General features: G+C 52.0%; 6 protein-coding genes across 6 annotated transcripts; 1 reads left to right on the top strand and 5 right to left on the bottom strand.

The window, feature by feature from the left end:
- Positions 1-37: 37 nt before the first annotated feature.
- B0T23DRAFT_321468 (uncharacterized protein) lies at positions 38-1,949 on the top strand (the record flags this gene model as incomplete). Its single annotated transcript, XM_062835237.1, has 3 exons — positions 38-67; positions 253-403; positions 430-1,949. The coding sequence occupies 3 exons, from the start codon at positions 38-40 to the stop codon at positions 1,947-1,949; spliced, it is 1,701 nt and encodes a 566-aa protein (XP_062690879.1).
- Positions 1,950-1,980: 31 nt separating this feature from the next.
- Positions 1,981-3,192, bottom strand: B0T23DRAFT_430659 (putative hydroxyquinol-1, 2-dioxygenase; the record flags this gene model as incomplete). The annotated part of the gene is made up of 3 exons (XM_062840265.1): positions 1,981-2,251; positions 2,323-2,804; positions 2,914-3,192. 3 exons carry the CDS (start codon positions 3,190-3,192, stop codon positions 1,981-1,983), a joined length of 1,032 nt encoding a protein of 343 aa, XP_062690878.1.
- Positions 3,193-4,429: 1,237 nt separating this feature from the next.
- On the bottom strand, positions 4,430-8,117 carry B0T23DRAFT_194888 (uncharacterized protein). The gene is made up of 4 exons (XM_062833276.1): positions 7,360-8,117; positions 7,280-7,300; positions 7,166-7,220; positions 4,430-7,106 (listed from the first exon to the last, which is right to left on the bottom strand). Exons 1-4 carry the CDS (start codon positions 7,661-7,663, stop codon positions 4,643-4,645), a joined length of 2,844 nt encoding a protein of 947 aa, XP_062690877.1. The 5' UTR covers positions 7,664-8,117; the 3' UTR covers positions 4,430-4,642.
- Positions 8,118-10,352: 2,235 nt separating this feature from the next.
- B0T23DRAFT_322110 (uncharacterized protein) lies at positions 10,353-12,988 on the bottom strand (the record flags this gene model as incomplete). Its single annotated transcript, XM_062835278.1, has 7 exons — positions 10,353-11,231; positions 11,293-11,504; positions 11,576-11,920; positions 12,048-12,131; positions 12,602-12,634; positions 12,771-12,850; positions 12,927-12,988. 7 exons carry the CDS (start codon positions 12,986-12,988, stop codon positions 10,353-10,355), a joined length of 1,695 nt encoding a protein of 564 aa, XP_062690876.1.
- Positions 12,989-14,786: 1,798 nt separating this feature from the next.
- Positions 14,787-17,237, bottom strand: B0T23DRAFT_194751 (uncharacterized protein). The gene is made up of 6 exons (XM_062833275.1): positions 16,839-17,237; positions 16,651-16,780; positions 16,510-16,600; positions 16,264-16,451; positions 15,885-16,202; positions 14,787-15,830 (listed from the first exon to the last, which is right to left on the bottom strand). The coding sequence occupies exons 1-6, from the start codon at positions 17,030-17,032 to the stop codon at positions 14,958-14,960; spliced, it is 1,794 nt and encodes a 597-aa protein (XP_062690875.1). The 5' UTR covers positions 17,033-17,237; the 3' UTR covers positions 14,787-14,957.
- Positions 17,238-18,490, bottom strand: B0T23DRAFT_194745 (uncharacterized protein). The gene has a single exon (XM_062833274.1). It carries the CDS (start codon positions 18,260-18,262, stop codon positions 17,444-17,446), a length of 819 nt encoding a protein of 272 aa, XP_062690874.1. The 5' UTR covers positions 18,263-18,490; the 3' UTR covers positions 17,238-17,443.
- Positions 18,491-19,547: the final 1,057 nt, after the last annotated feature.

The following is a 19,547-nucleotide window of genomic DNA, read 5'->3' as shown; positions in this document are numbered from 1 at the left end:
TGTCATTGTTGAGCAACTTCACCAAATCATGCCCAACATGGAATGTCAGGCTGACAGGGCTGGCTGTGTGCGTCAACGGAATACGTCAGTTATGTAAGTACTACACCATAGCGTAGATTTCCCCTGTTGGGCATGGATTCCAGGTGGCGGACGGGGAAATTGCGGGGGGTCCCAGGGCACAGCCGTCGGTACATGTACACAACACTACAGTACCTCTAGTATCGCCTCGAGACCGCCTGTCACAAACGGCAGCCAGATTTTGCCTCGATTTTCCAAGCTACCATCGGCTTCTCCGCACCTTCTCCAGGCCATTCTGGACCCAGACACGCCAGAGTCCAGTCACAGCCGACCGTCACTGGCAACCTCAACCCAACATACGGCAATGCGCCATCAACCACGAACAGTACCTATCTAGAAATACGTACCTAGGTATGCCTAAATTTACCCCGGAAGAGCTGGCAGTCGATGCTGTCCCGGTCGTTCGGCAGGCGACCACTGGTGATGCGAAACCAGACTGGCGACCTCTCTTTCGTCATGAATGCACCTTCAACCCGGTCATCTTTCAAGATGTCATGCTCAACTTGATCAAGAACCCAAACATCAACTCGTCTTGGCTCTTCCGCGCCGATATCCTCTATGATACAAAGAAGAACATCCAGAATGGCTTGGAGGCCCCCCTGTCGGAGCTGGGAGACGTGCCTGACATCCCATCCTTCGACGGCTTTGGGCTTCACCGACGTTTGATTCGCCGGCTTATTCCTCGGAGCACCATGAGGGACAAGCCCATGGATCAGACATGTCTCATCTACCAGAGTAAGGGTAGTGATTCCGAGGGCGGTTTGCAGAGGCATTTGGTTATTTATCTCCCCCACGTCTCCACAGAGGCCGAGATGCCCTATTATCACCCTACGGTCCGAGGCATAGCCTTTCACCATGAGTGGTCTCCCACAGAGACGCGCGGATCTGTTTCTGTCTCCTATCTCTACTTCGAAGGGGGTGAGCGCCCCGAGAAGCTCACGAGAATCGCCTCTCACTTGCTTCAAGCCGTATACAAACATGGACAAGGCAGAGCTGACGGTTATCAGAAACGGGTGCACCATGATCTCTTGGTACCGCAGGACCGCGTGCAAAACACGTACACAGCGTTGAAGCAGAAATACGCCCGCGCTCTGATCGAGTCATGGGTCGAAAGTACCGATCCTACCAAGCATGTCTTTGAAGACCTCTGCATCGCTGCCTTTCTCATCGAGCTGTGGACCGACATCTATGGACGGAACCTTTTCCCTGGGTTCGTTGACATCGGCTGCGGGAACGGCCTCTTGGTCCATATTTTGAACCTGGAAGGTTTCAAGGGCTGGGGCTTCGATGCCAGGTCCCGCAAATCGTGGGCAACGTACTGCACCCGTCTGGAAACCCCCACAGGTGTTCAGGAGTCCTTACAGCAGCTAGTCTTGCTACCGCCGCCTGTCAGCAGGGCTGGGATTTCCGAGATCTCAAGTGAAGGTTTTCGGGAAGAGCTCGTCCATGACGGCCGGTTTCCTAAGGGCACCTTTATTATATCCAACCACGCCGATGAATTGACGCCCTGGACGCCCATTTTGGCTGCCATATCAGAGTGTCCTTTCATCATGATTCCTTGCTGCAGCCACGACCTGACAGGGGCGAGGTTCCGTGCGCCAGCACCCAAAGACAAGAAGAAGGCTAACTCGGCATATTCTTCCCTCGTCTCATGGGTCACCCAGATCACCGCGGATTGCGGCTGGGTAGCCGAACAGGAGATGTTAAGGATCCCTAGCACGCGCAATACAGCGATAGTCGGGCGCAAGCGGCAGGGCGACGTGTCGGCCATTGACATTGGAGTCATTGTCGATCGATACGGAGGCACCGCTGGCTACCTGGAGACAGTAGTGAAGTTGGTGAAGTCTACCAATCTGGACGAGAAGCACTGATAGGAAGGGGTTGAGGCTTTGATTGCTAGATCTAGTCAAGCTCGGGGACAGGCAGGTGGTCTACCAGCTTCATATTCAAGCCCAGCTTTTCCAGCTCTTGGACAGCTAGCCGGTCTCTTAGTTCCTCCGTCTCCTTCTGGGTGGACAGCACAAAGTCGTGCTTCAAGAGCCAGCTCCCCTCCTTCACACCGTATGCTTCTGCCGTGGCCTTATCCACCTTCCCTAGTTCGACCACCAAGCTCTTCTTGACGCCAAAGACAGCGTCTGATGATTCATAAGGGTCTCCCTTCAAGTATAGAGCGCTAAAGCCACAGGCACTTATTAGCAAGCGCAATGATGCGGTGAAGGGGTGCATAAAGGAAAATATACTCACGTTACAAGCGGATCCCACCCATCCTTTTCAAACTTGAAATGCACATGCGCCGGCCTCCAGGGGTGACGATTTAGCCTCTCGAGCAACTTGCCCACCGGCCCGTCGTGGGGGATCGGGTAGCTGACGGGCTTGATACCCTTGAACCAAAACCTGCCCTCGTCATCGCTTCTCATGATACACCGCTCGCTAGGCGCGTCCCGGTCGGCATGCTGCACATCGTAGTGGCCCGAGCTGTCCGTCTCCCAGATGTCAATGGTCACGCCGGGGAGCGCGTTTCCCTTGAGATCCTTGACGGTGCAAAGCGCCAGCATCGGCTCGCCCTCGGGGTCCGAAGTCATGCTGCTGCCGTTGGGGAGAACGGGAGCGTCGTGCGTGTGGAAGGGGCCAAGAACGGATCCCTCAGTGCCACCGGGAAGTGTGGGGTGGTTGATGTTGTCGACGAGGAGGGAGAGGCCGAGGACGTCGGAGAGGAGGATGAATTCCTGGTGTTTTGCGTTAGCTGATATACATTACGTGAAAGTCCCCAGAGAAAACGCCCAGCTTCATAGCTTGGTACAATGTCCATCAGTGAAATTGCAAGGAGTAACTCACATTCCTCACATCGCTACATATCTTGCCGCAGCTGATCAGAAACTGAAGAGCGGCCATCCACTCGTCCGAGCTCAGCCGGGTCTCACGCGCAAAATCGTGCAGGTGTGTCACCAGCCGCGCCATCAGGTACTTGAGCCGCGCATCGGACGCCTGCGAGTTGATCCGGATTGTGTTGGGCGTGATATTGTCGATGGTCAGGTCGAGGAGTGGAGGGAGGTTGGCGGTTGGGTTGGTGTTGCCCGTGGCCGTGTTGGTGGTGGTGGTGGTGGTTCCTGCCATTGTTTCCTTTTGTTTGGGGTTTTCTTTCTTGTTCTTGTTTTGGTATTCAATTATTTGGTCGAGGGATGGCTGTCGAGGTCGAAAGCTAAGATAATGTGTTGATGGTGATCTGGGTCTGTCCAGCATGCAAAAGAGGAGAGGAGGACAAACAGTTATCAGAGGCAGGAGAAACCAAGGTGAAGAAGTGACAATGGATATTTTAAAACAGAGGATTCGGATTTAAAAGCTTTTAGTCTCTACCGGAATCCCATTACTTACTTCGCCTTTGCTGGCTTGGGTATATATACAACGGCGATGAACAGGCGTGACGCAATCAACGGGTACCTTCCTCTGCCGTTAGTGTACAAAGCATTCTGACTGTCCACGTAGTTCCACTCAGCCAGTCAAGGTACCATTCTCGCATTCTTGCATTACAGTAACTAGATCGGCAAACTCACCGCTTTCAGGTACCGTCTCAACGGAAATGCATTAGACTAATCTGACTACGTTCCAACAAATCACTTATAAAGCAGTTACCAAGCCGCGTAGCGGTCCCGTCTGATAGCTCTTGGCTAGGGGTCGCAGATCGGCAGCGTATGGGTGTCATTGGTGAACTTCAGCTGCACTTACACCGTAGATTGCGAAACAAGATCCGGCTACATTAGGTTAGAGACATTTCTAACAAACTCTTCCTGTTGCACTGAAACATGTGTTTCTTTGCTGTCTATGCCAAATTCCATAGGTAGTGTTCAGCTTCAGAGACTCTCTCGCTGTTGAAGTTACTGTATTTGCCCCTCTACATCTAACTATTCTAGGCGCTACCCCATGGGGCTTATCCGCTGAACCCCTCCATTGATAGCCGAGCCGGGGTGACATTGTGGGGATAGCAAGGAGGGGAATGCCTTCAACGTGAACCGACTTTGGGGTAGGCAGGCGGCGGCTCGGGAGTTCGATGCGTTGGGGCCAGTACTGCCTGCCTGCACACGATCTTGGTCACTTTCTCCAGGGACCACTTTCTTCCTACTGTAACTACTCGCTCCCGACATGAACAGCTTTCATTTACAACTTCAACCCACCCTCTCTCTTTCTTCTTTATCTGAATCAGAAGAACACCAAAGATATGGCTATTACACTAAAATTAGATAAGATATCTTTAACCCGTCAAGTCTATGATCTTTAGAAGTTATCTGTCCTCATTTGACACCTATACCCATGTCCTTCCTGTCCACTATCGTCGTCAAAGGTTACTGAACGAGTGTAAGAAATAGCCTTGCCTCTACAACGCCGCCCATATGCAAGCTATGCAAAAAGAGAGATGGAAAAAAGAAAAGAAAAAAAGGGAACCCCCTGATGTTCACAGCATCAGAAAGTGACTGTATGGTACGTCACATACCAACATAGAGGACAGTCATGACCCTTCAAAATGCATGTCAGTTCCTACATCCATCCGTACCGTTTCGTTAAACGAAAATCAACAAGGATGAACACTATGCCTCTTACTGGCACTGCTCTTATCGGTCCAAATCTCCACCGACGGCTGCGGTGTCGAGTATCTTCTTTGATCCGCGTACTTTGCCAGTGTGTCCTTACTCGGCGTCGACAACCCCTTTGTCGAGAACGTACTGGAAGCCCTGTTGGAGTAGGAAACGCTTGGAATACTGCTGACCGGTCTCAAGCTGCTGCTGCGATTCAGACCGGCACTGTAGCTGCTCAGCCTGTTCGACACGCAGCTCTCTGGACGGTCGGTGAACTTGGCGTCCAGGTATCCGTTGAGCGACGTTCGCGAGTTGCGGTAGGCGCGAGAGTTCCGTGGTGCGCTGCCCGTGCTGAACCTGGTCGAACAGGCGCTGACTGATCGGCTACCTGGGTGGGAGGGCGTGTTAAGCGCGGGCCCTACGGGAATATCGACTGAGCTGGTGCCGTCATTTTCAGGAATTTCCTCCAGGACGGGGAGGGTGTCCTCTGATTCACCGATGCTTGCATCCTCCTCCCCCTCCTCCGACGTGGAGCTCCTAATGTCCTTAACGGACTCCACTCCTCCCATTCCTCCTTCTTCCTCGTCCACGATCTTGGACATGCGCCACACGTGGGCCACTTCGAACGAGGGTTCTGCCGGTACTGCTGGTTCCTGGTTCGTGTCTTTCTCGTGTTTCGGCTGCGGCATGTCTGGTGCTCGCCTTTCCATGTTCTCGAAGTATCGAACTCGGGCCCATTCCAGCTCGTCGAAAAACCTCTCCTCGTTCCGGGAGAGCGACATCCATGTCGAGATCATACCGAGGCCAATGAGGATCAACAAAGCGACAACCGTGAAACCTTGGATGACAATGATGATAATACCAAAAGCTGTGACGATAATCCTGTTCAGTCCGAACTCTGGGAGGAACGCGATGGAAAGGCCTGTGGTGGAGATCTTGCAGATGCTTAATATCCAGATACCCATGGCGGTATTGCGAGCTCCTTCAAACGGATTCATGACGACCATCATTGCGAACGAGATGATATCAAGGACTAGTAGGCCGTAGATCTGCGCATAGACATTGTGAGCACCGCCTCCGATAAAGGCTGCGCGAGCGAACAGGTAAGGCACATAGAACGCAGTGAACCACCATCTTGTGCGCCTGTATCTTGCGGTCATCCAGCCCCACGTCTTAATGTAGGCTTGGTCTTCGTGAACCGTCGGGCGGTCGGGGCAGTCGTCGACATGGCGAATGCGGAAGAGCGGGATCGAAAAAATTGGCTGCACCTCCAGCTCGTTCTCCTTCAGGGTTCTCGCCCAGCTCGGAGTCAGTCCGGGGAGGCAGCCAAGCATCTTCCCCCGATGGAAGATAAGCTGTTCAGTGCCACATTCAAACTTGCCGGACTTGGTACGGGCGTGAATCCCCAGAACGATCAGAACGGAGACGCCGATGAGGAAGACCGCAAAAGCAACACCAGCAATGACAGTTGCATCCCCTGAGCCTCGGAGTGTGAACTGGTACATCGTGAGAGTCATTATGGCGAAGAAGGAGACGAGGAACGTTCGCTGGAGGGCTAGAACCGTAAATCCGATCCAGTTACTGCGGAAATGAGGCAGGCTGTCCGCATTCATCATCTTTGTGAGCGCAAAAAGCTCGAGAAACCCCTTGAGGGTCACGACGGCAACACCCGCCAAGACGATCGCGATCATGATCCAGGTGAGCCCAACAAGAACGGCGTCGGCGGCGGGGATTTTGACCATGGACAGCGTTCCAGAGAATCCAAACCAGGAGCCTGGAATAGGCAAGCCAAGGCTGACAGGGTCTCCGGCCCAGTTATAGTCGTAGGGGTTGCTAGCGTTATATGCATGCCTCTTCGCGATCGTCTCTGCTGTCTTCTCAGCGGCCTTTCCGTAGATTTGTGATATCAAGCCGCCTTTAGTATTGAGGAGCGCGGGGCCAGCGCCTCCAATCTGACTAGAGTTGCCATTATATCCCACAAACGAATCGACCGAACTGACGAATTTCGTAGTGTAGATCATGCCAGCGGACCAGGCAAAGTTGCTCCACCAGGCCGTCAGGACCGAGGGCCAGTCTAGCGAGAGGGCGCCTGAAAAGAAGATGGCCTGGAATGTTTCAAGGATGATGAAGACGGAGAAGGAATGAGCGTAGTGCATCCTCATGTGAGTGACGCTCACGCCATACGCGGCTGTCGCAAAAGAGGCGACTATGGCTAGAATCGTGCATGCGCCTAGAGCCGAAGACACTGCTTCGGGGTGGGAAAAGCTGTTCCCGTTTCTCATGACCGCTTGGAAGCATCCTATTTCCGTCATGCTTGAATTCGAAAATATCCGTAGTTTCAGGGTGCCTTCGAAGTCTGGAATCGCGTAGGCGATGTCCGGGATCCCACTTACGTCTCGAGGCGCGACGGGAATCATGACATAGGCGCCTACCGGTTTGCTGGCAACGAGGGGACAGAGACTGGCGAGATATGAATGAGTGGGAGATCTTAGAATAGATTCAGCGGGTCATGATCTTACCTGCTGATCATGGCGTGGCATGGATTGAAGGTCATCGAGAGTCTGTTTTCGCCATCTACAGCACGATTGTCAGCTGTGAAAAGTCGGGTAGAGGGAATTCCACTGTAGCCTTACATGCATCAACGGAGATATACACTATGAGCTCAGTTAGCACGCCTAGAGCCGGTTTCTTTGTCTCTGGGGACCTTGCTCACTCATGGTTGATTCGTTTCTGATATTGCTTGTCGCGTCGAGATGGAGGACAATGGTCATGTTATCAGCAAAATAGGCGCCGTCGAACTTTGTGACGTTGAACAGACTCCCGCCATCTAAGCAGTCTCCAAAATCACCGGTATAGAGTGCCGGCCTGCGGTCGACAGCCAGCTGTCGTGTTTCTCCATCTGTGCCAGTGCCATAGACATATGCTTTTTCCTTGGTCTGATCAGCTGCAGAGGGGAAGACAAGAATCCCGAGCAAAAGGAAAAAGAGAGCGAATATTCGATGACTTGGTGCCATCATGAAAGGATTGACTTCAGTTGGTGTTGGCCCCGAGCCAGTAATCCTACGTCCTGGGCGACCCAGCCCCCTTCAGATAAAATAGTGGATCGATAAGCTTGTTGGCAATATCCAGCACCAATAAGTTCGGGGATCCTTAGTAAGCTAACGTCCGTAAGATCTAATATAGGTCTATCGGAGGGAAACTTTGAAGGTGTCGAGATTGTCGATGAGGCAAGTAGAAGGACGAGTGGGGATCTTGTTTGCCACGGAAGAGTCCAGACAGGCGTCGTCAATATGATCGGAGAATCGACGTAACGCAGAACCTCCGTCGTAGATCGCCTGAAGTGATAACCGAGAGTGTGAGGCTGATGATGCTGGTTGAAGTTGTGTGGTGAACTTGGTGATTTGTCTAGAGAGCGTCGAACTTGGTATAAAGTGTCGGGGTGAGGGGCAGCGGGGGAGAGAATGCGTGGACTTGTGTAGGCGAAACACGGTGAGGTTGGGCAAAGCGAGATGTAGAAAGCTCAGTGAGCGAGATTCGGTATAATCGTTGGTTAAGGACAGCTGTGTGGCGAGACAGAGGGCTCCGAATAGCTCCTAAAGACGTCCTCTCCTATCTGTCTTGGTCCGGTGTAGAGCGAATGAGTGACGATAGTCCGGGTTTAGTCCGTTTGTAGATGCGTGTCTGTGAATTGCAAGTGGCGATGTGTTGTAGCGAGAGAAGGCAAGGCTCGTTGTCCGGTGCGGGAGACTGAAGGAGGACTTGGAGCGAGGCAACGGTCTCGAAGTAAGATTCCTTTCTGGAGGACCACCCTTGAGTCCCAAGAAGTCCAACTACCTATCCAAACTGCCCACGAGGCAAATCTGATATCCACCGGTTCCCGAAGAATTCAGATGAGCGAACAGATGAGCTCTAGTACTGTGCTTGCTTAGCCCCCGCCAATCACTCGATTGGGCAAAAGGAATGAAGAAAGGGCCCTGCTGAGGAGTGACCTGCAAGTATGCGGGTATGGTCTTTGCAACGGGTTGAACCAGACACTGCGAGAACACGGAACACTGCGGTGGCCGTAGGGAAAACACAGGTCACCATACACCCTGCCCACAAGCACCCAGAGGACAAAGATGGACGGGTGGGTGAGGAGAAGGGGATCCTTGGGTTTAATGACCGGATCGTCTCCATCGTTGCTAGGCGTTGGAGCATTTAAATTTGATGTGTCCACGAACCCGCCGGGGTATTTAGAGGCGAGAATAGGCTCAGAGCGATTTGTAAGGTGGAACTCGCTCAAGCGAAGAAGAAGCGATTCTTTCGTCATGGATGGTAATGTAAAAGGAGAGGGGAGAAAACACACCGTCGGACAGTCCAGTTCAGTATTGCTGTGCTTAAGCAGCTCCGGTGATGACGGAGACAGACAAGAGGCTGAAGCCGATATGGTGTGAACTGCTGATCAGTCTCAACCTCGAAGGGGAATCCGTGGACAAACGGTCCATATGCACAGTTTATGTCCCCCTGGCTAGACACAGGAGATACGTAGCAGCACCGATCCAGCGATCACCCGGTGTCCCCTGCCCGGTTGCTCGATTTTGTTTGGTTTGGTGTTTACACTAGCGAACGCCAAAAGGAGTCAACAGACCCCGGATAAAGAAGCCTTCCAGCAACGGCTGCCCGGCAGGCGTCAGAGCCCCGACGGGATGGGTTGTTGTCCGAAATCGACTGGCGGCCAGGATGAACGGGCTGCCGAATTGTCCGATCATGTCCCCTTCCCCTGCCGAGCCTCGGTGCATCTGTGACCATCCGGAAAGCTCGGTCCACGTTGTAGCCGCGCTAATGATTCGGCGATTTGGTAGTGTGAATGGTATGTTTGATGCAAGACATCGATGCTCCTGTCACATCATTCTTCTCGGTGTCAACCGTTCGAGTGCTCCCGGCGATTGAGAACTACACAGCTTGTCGGTCGGTGAAGCTGCCACGTGAACATACAGGTAGCTATATGTACGTGCGCGTCGGTTTCTATGGGGGTGCTCATGATGAAATTGGATGTCCACTCGTTGGATCCGCTCACTACCAGCAAATACCGGCACATGGGATTATGGATTTTGGCTGGTCAGGAACAGCGGTCCGCCGCCCAGATCGCCAACCGTAACGGCGCGGCATATTTTGCGGCAGGCAGTGCCAAGCAGCAGCATCCTAGTGTAGGTACGCCCTTGCACACCTCCAGCACCTCTGGCATTAGCCCGGCACAACCACCGTTGTGAACTTACACATTTCGGATAGGTTGACACAAACAATACATCCAAGCAGCAGGCCCGGAAATAGTACGTCCTATTTCAAGATAGGAAGTCTTTGAAACGAATGGTGGTGAGCGGATGTGTCCATTTGATTCAATGAGTGTAGTATCAGCATCTGTTATGATTGCATCCGTGATGCAGCCGTCGTCGTGTGACGACAAAGAGAATCGAAACTGAAGCTCACTCAAAACTCGACCCCATATTATCGGTCGCCAATACCTCGCATTGATCCTTCAACCTCCAACCTCCACAGCTTGAGCCCCCTTTACCTCAACTGTCCCAGCCCCCTTTTTGTCGTTAGCCATTTGCGCCGTTCACCCCGTTAAGGGATGACTGGGTGGTCATTGTAAGCATGCCGTCCATGCATCTCCAAGGCCATTGCGCCCTAATGATAAGAATAGGGTACAAAGCATACAGACACCGCTCAAAAGAACTTGCCAGGAACCTTTCCAGCCCCAGACTCCTGTCCATTGCTCAATATCGTCTCCAAGTCTCCGCCAGCAACATACTGGATCGCCTCGCTGTCACTCTCCACCACAACTGGACGGTCAAGGGCGTCGAACCTCACACCCTTTCTCTTGGCCTGAACCCATTGCACCGCCAGCCTGAGCGCAAGGGCTCCAAAGCCCCACAAAAGACCCCCGACAGGGGCAGCCACGAAGGCGCCGAACGCAGCCCAGCCCTCCTGATAGATGCCGTCTTCGAGTAGTATCAGCTGAGCTCCCTTGTATGCGTCGTTGTAGTAGATCGCGCCGAAGATGAAGACGGTGAAGATACCGCCCAACCCGCCGACGACCACCTCAAAGCCGCGCCACCAGTAGCACCGGTCGGACAAGCCAACGATCAGCACGGGAATGGTGGCGGCAGAGACGAGATCGGAAATGAGGTAGATCTGCAGAATCGAGGGCGCCTTGATGGCAAGGACCACGATGGGGATGATGATCAAAACCACAGCGACGCGGATCCACCACACGCTGAGCTTGTTGCGGAACAGATCGTTGCTGGCGGACGAGACCATGGCGGACTGAAGCGAATCAAAGGCGGCGGTGCTGAGGGTGACAGACATGACGAGGACAAAGCCGACGACCCAGGCAGGAAGATTCTCAAGCAGGCCGAAGAAGGCAACGGAACCCGGGAGGGGGTTTTCCGGGTCCGAGCCGGGCCAGACGCCCGACCAGGCGGCGATAAGACCGGTGCAGCCTATCATGGTGATAATAATGAGGATAAAAAGGGCAGCAAGGGTGATGCCAATCCAGAGATCACGGTCGGTCTTGGAGGCAAAGGTGCGGAGCCAGAAGCTGGACTGCTTGGGTGTTAGTCAAGTGACAATGGGCCGGTTCCTGTTCGGCAAGGGAAGACTTTACCAAAAAGAAGTCGTTCGTCAAAATGGCAACCGGGAGGATGTAGAGAAGCTGCCAACCCAAGAGACTATCCTTTAAAAGACCAGAGGGCTCGATCAGGCTGGTATCGATCTTGGTCTCGACGCCGATAGCAATGGATGCGACAACGAGGAGTCCGATCACCATCGCTCCCTGAATGTTGTCTGTAATGAAAGAGATTCGAAACCCGCCCAATGCTGCAGGTTGCACCCACGTCAGCACTTATTCGATCGTTTGACGGGTTCGACGGGTTCAAAGAGACACATACAGGTATAGATGGTCGTGATTACACACTCAACGATGAGTACCGGCAATCCGTTAAGACCAGTCAAGACTTCAACAACCTGACCAATACCGGACAGTTCAGCAACCATGTACAGGAAAAGCGTAACCAGCGTCACAAAGCTCAGGTACAAGGCCGCGATGGTTCCATAGCGCTGTCTGGTCCACTCCGTGAGGACGAAACCCCCAGGGCATTTGCGTCTGATGATAGGGCCCAGTAAGGCGAAGACGAACAGCGGGAGTGCGGAAGCCAAAGCATAGACAAGGACGCCCTGAAGACCAGCCAACGTGGCGATTTCTGGATAAGTGAAAAGGATTCCAGATCCGAGAGCTACGCAGGTTAGTTTTTCCAACCCACAAGAGTAAGGGGGAGAGGGGAAGGGGGAGTAGGGAGGGGGAGAATAGATCGGAGCGGCAGCACGTTTCTCACGCAAGCATTAACTTGATCGAGTAATCACGGTACAATCTCAGCTTCGTCGTCCAGCAAGTCGCCAGATCTCCTCCCTGTTCATCCTCTCTATCCTCGGAAATACCATTGTCCCCTAGGAGGCTTTTGTGCAAGACGAGGATGAAAGAGCGGGAGGTTGGATCCAGGCGAGCAAGCTTTTGACTCGGCGCCCGTAGTGAGCCGCAACCTCTCATCTAACCTTGAGTAATATCCATGGTATCCTTCCTGACACCACCTGGAGAGAAGGTGCCAAAACGAAGACGCGCGGGTACAACCTCGGAAGATGGAAGATAGGTTGGAGATTGGGTGCGAACGAACCTATGCTGTCAGTCTGCTCAACTTATACCTATGTCATCGCCGGCGATACTTTGCTCTGTTCGGGCCCTTATTGTTGTTGTTGTTATCGTGAAAGTGGAGTTTCGAAACCGCATGTCTTGTCCATTTCTCGTTGTTTTCGAAATGCTCTGTTCGGTGCGTTGCTACCGCTCTGATCTTCATGTTGCAGTAGAGGCCTCAATTGTCGATGTTGAGTGCCTCCTTGTCGCGTTGTGTGCTTTCACTCACCGGAAGCGATGAAGTTCAAAGCGAGCGGAATAGCTAGAAGAGATTGAGATGTCAGTTGCGGCTCAACGTATTGTAAGTGGCAACGGGAGGCTGTGTGAGTAGGTGATGGCTCGGCAGAACAGGGGATTGCAGTCTCTCTTGTCTGAGCCTAGCAGGAAGGTCTTCTAACCCGTCTGAGTCCTGTTTCCGGCGAGGAAATCCCCCTTGGATTGGTTTCTCATCGTCCAGGCAACACCGGTTCCCATGATCCTGCGGCGATAAGTCAGTATAAACGCTCCCCCGTACCGAGCTGGCTTAAAACGGGGTTTGGTGATTGTCATCTCACAGGAAAATTCCCAATGTAGTATAGATGATGGCGTTCGACGCCTCGGAGGATGGTTGACCCATTGTTCTGGTACGATTTTGCTTGGAATACAAACAGACTCCAGTGGTTGCTGAGGACGATGTTGCGACGGAAAAAGTTGTTGAACTGTCGAGGTTCTCTTTTCTTTTAAGCGAGCGGGCGTAATGGTGGGGCTTTCGGTGCTTCTCCGTCGAAACGATTGGCGCTTTGCCCCAGAATGGACTCGATAAGAACTGAAGCAAGAACAGTCGAAAAGTAAGCGAGAAAGCAGCGAATAAAAGTCCACACAAATTCAATTGACGGATGACGGTTCTGGTGATTATTGAGGTTAGAAAGGTTCATTGTCCTCCTTTAGTTTCCGCTAAAAGCAAAGTGAAATTCTCATACCAGGGAGACCCCGAGTCTCGTGTAGAAGCATTTACGTACGACTAAAGACAGCCCTGCACAAATTCAGACCCATCGGCCCTCAAATTATTGCAAAAACGCCGTGGGGGTCTACCACAGCATATCCCATAGTACCTTAGTTACCCTTTCGCTCTTGTACACAGTGTACCTCCCTCTCCGTCATCGGGGTAGGCCTGGAATGGACAAGAGGGTTGCCGATGTGATTCCATGTGTAGGTAGCTTGACCTGTGTGAGGGTTAGAGATTAAGCTGCTAACTGTAAGATACATCAATTAGCTGGGAGTTTGTTAGTATCAAAACATCTTGCTTGTCGACCTCACCACAGCTGTAGTGTACACTACCCAAGAAGCAGGGCATCCCTGAAGGACAGGGAGTGTGATACAACTCTACCTACTTCTGCATCAGCTGAGTGGTGGTAAACCTTCGTCAACATCTCGGCTCAAAGCGGCCCAACTGGCTGGAATAGTACTACCTCGCGTAACTACATGGGATCAGTCACTCCAGCATCCCCCCTAATCACGCCACGGTACATACTACCTTCGAACGACCTAGAGGCTGACCACCAATGGCGATGTGTGACAACGTTTGTGTCATCTTTGACTTTCACTCAACAACGACAAAAGGCTTGAGGTGCGGAGAGTGCAGCGTCTGAACAGCACAGTTGCTGCGCGATAAATGTCTTGTTCTTCTATCTATTCGGACTGGGGACTATCTCAGGAAATGTGGAAATGGTAGCAGTCGAGTAGCTATGCGACAACCAGATACGAGGTTTACCAAGGACACAGAAAACAACTCTTCCTCTGCTTCCAAATACAAGAGATTGCCGACATTCCCAACCAATTTAACCAGTCAGTCTCCCCGTGTGACTCGGAACTATTGCCTGGATACCCCTTAGGTTAGTCCTGGCTGTTGTCCGCTAAAAGTCCACGCCTGGTTTAGTATCGGCCGCTTGAGTAGACTTGAGAACACTCAGGCTACCAAAGAAGACTTTCTGGCCAGTATTCAGATTCCAACATTGATTAAACAAATCCAGGCGGACGCAGACATTAGGCTGCGCCGACGCTAACCACGTGAAAGTACTCACAATCATCGAGAACAGCCAGGTCAGATCAACCATTCTTCCAACCAACACCAACCAGAAAAACACAACCAGGGTATAACCACCAAGTACCGAAACCAGCATATGCTCACGTCGCTGCAAGTGGCCCTATCGCCCGACTCCAAGGAAGAACGCCGCAATAAGCCAAACGCCGAACCCAATGCCTGACTAGAACCGATAGTTTTGACAAGCTCCCGGGAACAGGCTGAGTTGTGGTTGAAACATAATCGAGAAGAAAGATATGGCCATGGCGAATCAAGGAAATGACTAAAATCGAGAAACATGCCGATGCGTTATTAGTGGTCCATTTCGGTATACCAAAGAAGCCCATGCCTTTCAAGACACCATGGGGAACGCCAAATAATTAGGTGTGGAGCATCAAGGTATACCATCAAAGTCGTCGAAACGAAGTAGGGAAGCCCCAAGTACTGTAGGCACTGTGGAAAGCTCGCACCCGAGAGCGACAACCGAGTCGGCAAAGGTGGACCAGTCGAGATGGCTTCCATCTCCTCAAAACACCGTGGGAAAGTGGGCAGCCGCTGGAATCCAAACGGCACAGTGCTGGCCCGTAATGGGATGGTAGGCAAAGTGCGAATGGACAAAGCCACGAGGAACACATTCGAGGGGAATGGGCGGCGCAAACTCCGGAGTCCAGTTGTGCATCACCAGATCAGGAGGCGCCTGCTGGACATTGGGAGGCAAGGCCGGGCCAGTGCCGGGCATTCCAGCCATGTACGCGTGCATATGCCAGTCCGGAATATAGCCGACGTGTGGGTACGCGGGCTGGGGCTGATCCCACGAGGTGATGGGCAACGGCTGCATGGGATGGATCGGTCTACCGTTCACATCGGCCGTGGGATGAGGCAGAGCTGTAAATTGCGGTCCCGGCACGGCGTCACCGGGGACTCTATTGGCAGAAGGTCCTGAAAAGACACTAGCGGCGACTTTGTTGGCAGGAATGGCACCACCGTGAACGCAATGTGCAGCGAAATTTGGCATCGACTTGACAGGCTTGACAGTATGCTGCTCTGTCGAGGCTCTCTGGATAGGAGCGCTTTCCATGGCAGGACCATCCGTGAAGTGGCAGTCGTGGGCTACGTGGATGTTCTTGCGCTGGGTGGGCGATCCTTCCGATGAGTAAGCCAGCAACATAGGAGCTAACTCTGACCCTTGAGTCGCAATATCCGGGACGCTCGATTGTTTCATGGCGGATCTGTGAGCAAAGGAGGCTCTCGACGGCGTGTTGGGGGTCCGAGGGTCGCCTCTGTACGTGTCGGAAGAAGCAGGAGCCCTGCCAGTCAAGGGAGACGAGACCATTCGACGAACACTTTTGGTGGTCTTCCGTTCGACCTTCAATGGGTGGCCGCGCAATACAAAACCTCTCTATTCTCAATGATCAGCGTTGAACTCTTATTTTCGATGAAATGGAACACTCACAAAGCGCTTGATAGCTTCATCTGGAGCACCGATATGCTCGTACTCGACAAAAGCATAGTGATGATGATGTTGGCGGGCGCCATAGTAAGCAGGAATGTCCTTTCGCACGATGGTGCACTTGTTGATGGTGCCGGCCTGACTAAAAAGATCCTCCAGTTCTGTCTCCTCAATGTCCCGCGGCATGTGTGCGATGTACAAGGTTCGCCGATCGACGTCGTACTGCCTGAGGAATTCCTTGTTCGGATCGCGAGGCGGGGTGATGGATTTTTTGTCCTCATCGTACGGCATGATCCTGTAGTCTGGGTTCTCCTTGGCGACCTAAACAATATAATCAGCATTTGACATGAGCGGAGTAAAACCATGAAAATGTGGTACATACAAGGCCCATGTCCCGAGTCGGGTCAAAAACCGTGAACCCCGCGACAACAGTCGGGGGAAGCCCAAGTTCCTGCTGAAGTTCGGCGGGCAAGACGTAGCACTTGTTCAGCTCTCCATAAGCTTCGAACACGCGCATGGCTTGGTGGACGGTGATCTCTCCGTGATCACGTCTGTTGATTGCGTAGGTGCCTGGGTGATCGTCAGTATGCGGGAACAAAAAGGAAGACATTCGGAGAGAACAGCTTACGGTTGGCTTTGACCATCTCGGTTCGGCAAGGTCGACCAAGGATCATAATACCCTTCCCGTTCACCACCGCGTCCTTTGCATGGTCCTCATCCTGTTTCAGTGTCAGATAAACCATTCCACAAACGAGGAAGATCAACTTACTGTATACTGGCAGAACGCAAATGGCATGTTGGAGGGATCACGGCGAATCTTGACGTATACTAATCCAAAGTAACTGAACTCCTTGGTAACCGCGGCCTTAAGATCCTCGTCCTCCCGAGCCTCAGGAAGGCTGGACCACAAAATATGTCAGCAGATGAATGTGCCCACTCCTACAAATGATGACCTACTTTGCCACAAACACACAAGCGCTCGGCGGATAAAGGTACTGAGCGTCGAACGAATCATCCTTCGGCGTGGAAGGAGGCGTGTTGCTGACCATGGTGTACGTGATCCGGGAATGCTCTCTGGCCGGCGGGTCCGGCTCTACGAACGTGACGGAACGGCGCTGCAGGCTGGTCTTCGGTGTGGTGCCAGAAGCCATGATACCAACGGGGTAGCTCTGTGAAGCACGAGTTGGCGTAATACTAGTGTGGTACTGTCTTTTGGTGTCTCCAAAGTCGGAGGCGTCAGACGGGGTATTGACCTGCGATCCTCCACCATTGACTTAACAACCAGAGTTAGTACGCACAAAAGTGTGATACGCTCATCAGACAAACACCATGTCGCAAACTGCATTTCTTTACGCGAATGCTTTGAGAACGTCGTGAGTGAATTTTTGATTTTCATTGGTAAATAGATGCCTGAGTCTGCTGAGTATTTGACAAGTGCCTGTTTTGGTATCTTGACGGATGCCACTCCGTATTGGTGTCTTTAGTATCTCGGATGCCACTCCGTTGCAGTGCATAGTAACTCGACGGATGCCTCGCCGTTTCGTTGTAGCCACTGTTCTCGCTCAGGGACTTTGTTTTCTTTTGTTCTTCTCTTTCACTAAGCAAACATCAAACCCAGAGCCCGTGCGACGACGTGTCGTGGGCAAAGATAATTGAACCATATAGAGATCGACTGTGTAAGAAGGGGAAAACATACCGATTGATGACTCTGTTGAAAAACTCAACGATGACTCATCATCGTGAGTCGCCATCTCGTTGTTGATGACGGACGGCATTGGGAGATTGGTTGAGATGGAACGCTTCTGTGGCCTGCTAGAAAGTATGAGCACGCTACTGGCCCGCTGACAGATCGGAGAAAAGGCCAAAAGGATCAGATCGCGACAGTGAAATAGCAACACGGTTCGGGTTGAACCCGAGGTCTGATGGAGGGGGAAGATGCACTGCAAAAGGCACGATGAGACATGAGAGGAAAGGAAGAGAGTGTCCAATGACCCAGACGGAAGAGCAGACCTTGTCAACGAGGAGAAGTTTTCGAGAATGCAGGGTTCATTGACGGATAGCTCGTCCGCGCTCGTGGTAAATGTGGTTGCAGACACAAGGTAAGTGCGCTTCCAGATGGAAACTGCTGTGGAAAGGGGGTGAAGGAAGGGGGAAGGGGCGCAGCACCATCTGTGCATTCTGGCGAACAGCACAAATGTTTTGGATCTTGGGTCGCAAGGGCTGGTGAAAATAAACATAACGAAAGGTGTGTGACTTACTACTTCTCGCGCCTTGGGAAAGCTAGGTCGTTCCGTTGATGCGGACTTGCGAAATTCTTGCGCGCTTGGTGACCGGGCTGGGTTCAGTTGCGATTGGAAATGGTCGACGCTGCGATAAAGCATGCGTTTTTGAAGGCCCGATTAAGAGCGACTGATAGAGTAGCGTGGTAGACGCTTGAAGCCAAACCGCGATGGGAAGGTGATTGTAGGTAAAGTTCCGCTCGTGAGACTGGTGATGGCAAGTGAACCTGCAAGAAAGTCGAGGTTGGCAAGGGGAAAAGAGTTCTAGGTAAGGACAGGAAAAAAAAAAGCCACGGAGCAGAAGGGCAGAGGAGGATAGTTGGGGAAAGGAAACTACTGTGGGTCCCGAATTCAACCCTAACCTACTTATCCTCTTCGACGTCCAATAAACTGTCTTCGTTGCTCATCAATAGGGCTGGATATTGGCACTCATTGTTTGCTTTTTCTGAAACAGCCCTTATGGATATGGCCGTCAAGGTCCTCAACGGAAATGGGGGCTAGAATGAGCATGACGTGAGGCCTAGATCGCCTGATTGGATGGGTTGCATATTGACGGGTGGGTGCTTGGGCGGAACTGTTAGTGATATGACGAAATTTGGATTTGAAAATCGTTTATGCTTGTCGAATTCGTAGAACGATAAAAGAAGCCGAACTTTGAAGTCATGATTGGGGAAGAAAAAGAAAAGGAAGAAGAAGAGGGGAAGGCTTAGATAATTCAAGTTAGTGACAAAATCGAATAAGAAGCGGGGTTTATCTTCAGCATCGAGAATCTCCTGTCATCCAAACTGCTTACAGTTCTAAATTTTGTGGAATGAGCACCTAGTATTGTCTAATATCTCAGATTATTAGTTTATATAAGACCTAGTGCTAGACTGACTGTCTCTTGCCTGTCATGTCCAGGCATATCCGGCTTGCTCCTCTATCTGGCCTCCAACAAAACACACGAGTGTGATCCTAAGCACGGCTAGGCAAGCACCGCCTCACCCAAATTGCTGTTCCAAGGGACATTGTACAACAGCAAAGCGTCGCATGTTGTCGAGTGCCCAAGATATCAAAAAGTGTCTCACCAAGGGAATAAGCTAATATCAGAAGGAGTGCTAGTTATGTGAGCAGATGCCGGGGCAAATTTTTGAACGAGAGATCTTCACTTGATGTTGCTGGACTTGTCGGGTAACAACGAGTACTGCATAACTGATCTCCACACTATTATGCCGCTGTGCGTGCTGGTCAATAGACATAGGCAACAATCCATGAAGAAGGGGAAACCCGTATGGCTTTCTTGATGAAGACGGCTCGTATGACAGTGTTACACGCGAATTTGCATATCCACGGGTATCGAGAAACGTCTGGCCATGTATAGTGGTCGAGGAACGAGTGACTAGGAAGT

The sequence above is a fragment of the Neurospora hispaniola genome (assembly GCF_033458365.1).
Source record: "Neurospora hispaniola strain FGSC 10403 chromosome Unknown B0T23scaffold_6, whole genome shotgun sequence".
NCBI classification, from domain to species: Eukaryota; Fungi; Ascomycota; class Sordariomycetes; order Sordariales; family Sordariaceae; genus Neurospora; species Neurospora hispaniola.
This window is presented reverse-complemented; position numbering and strand designations above follow the sequence as displayed.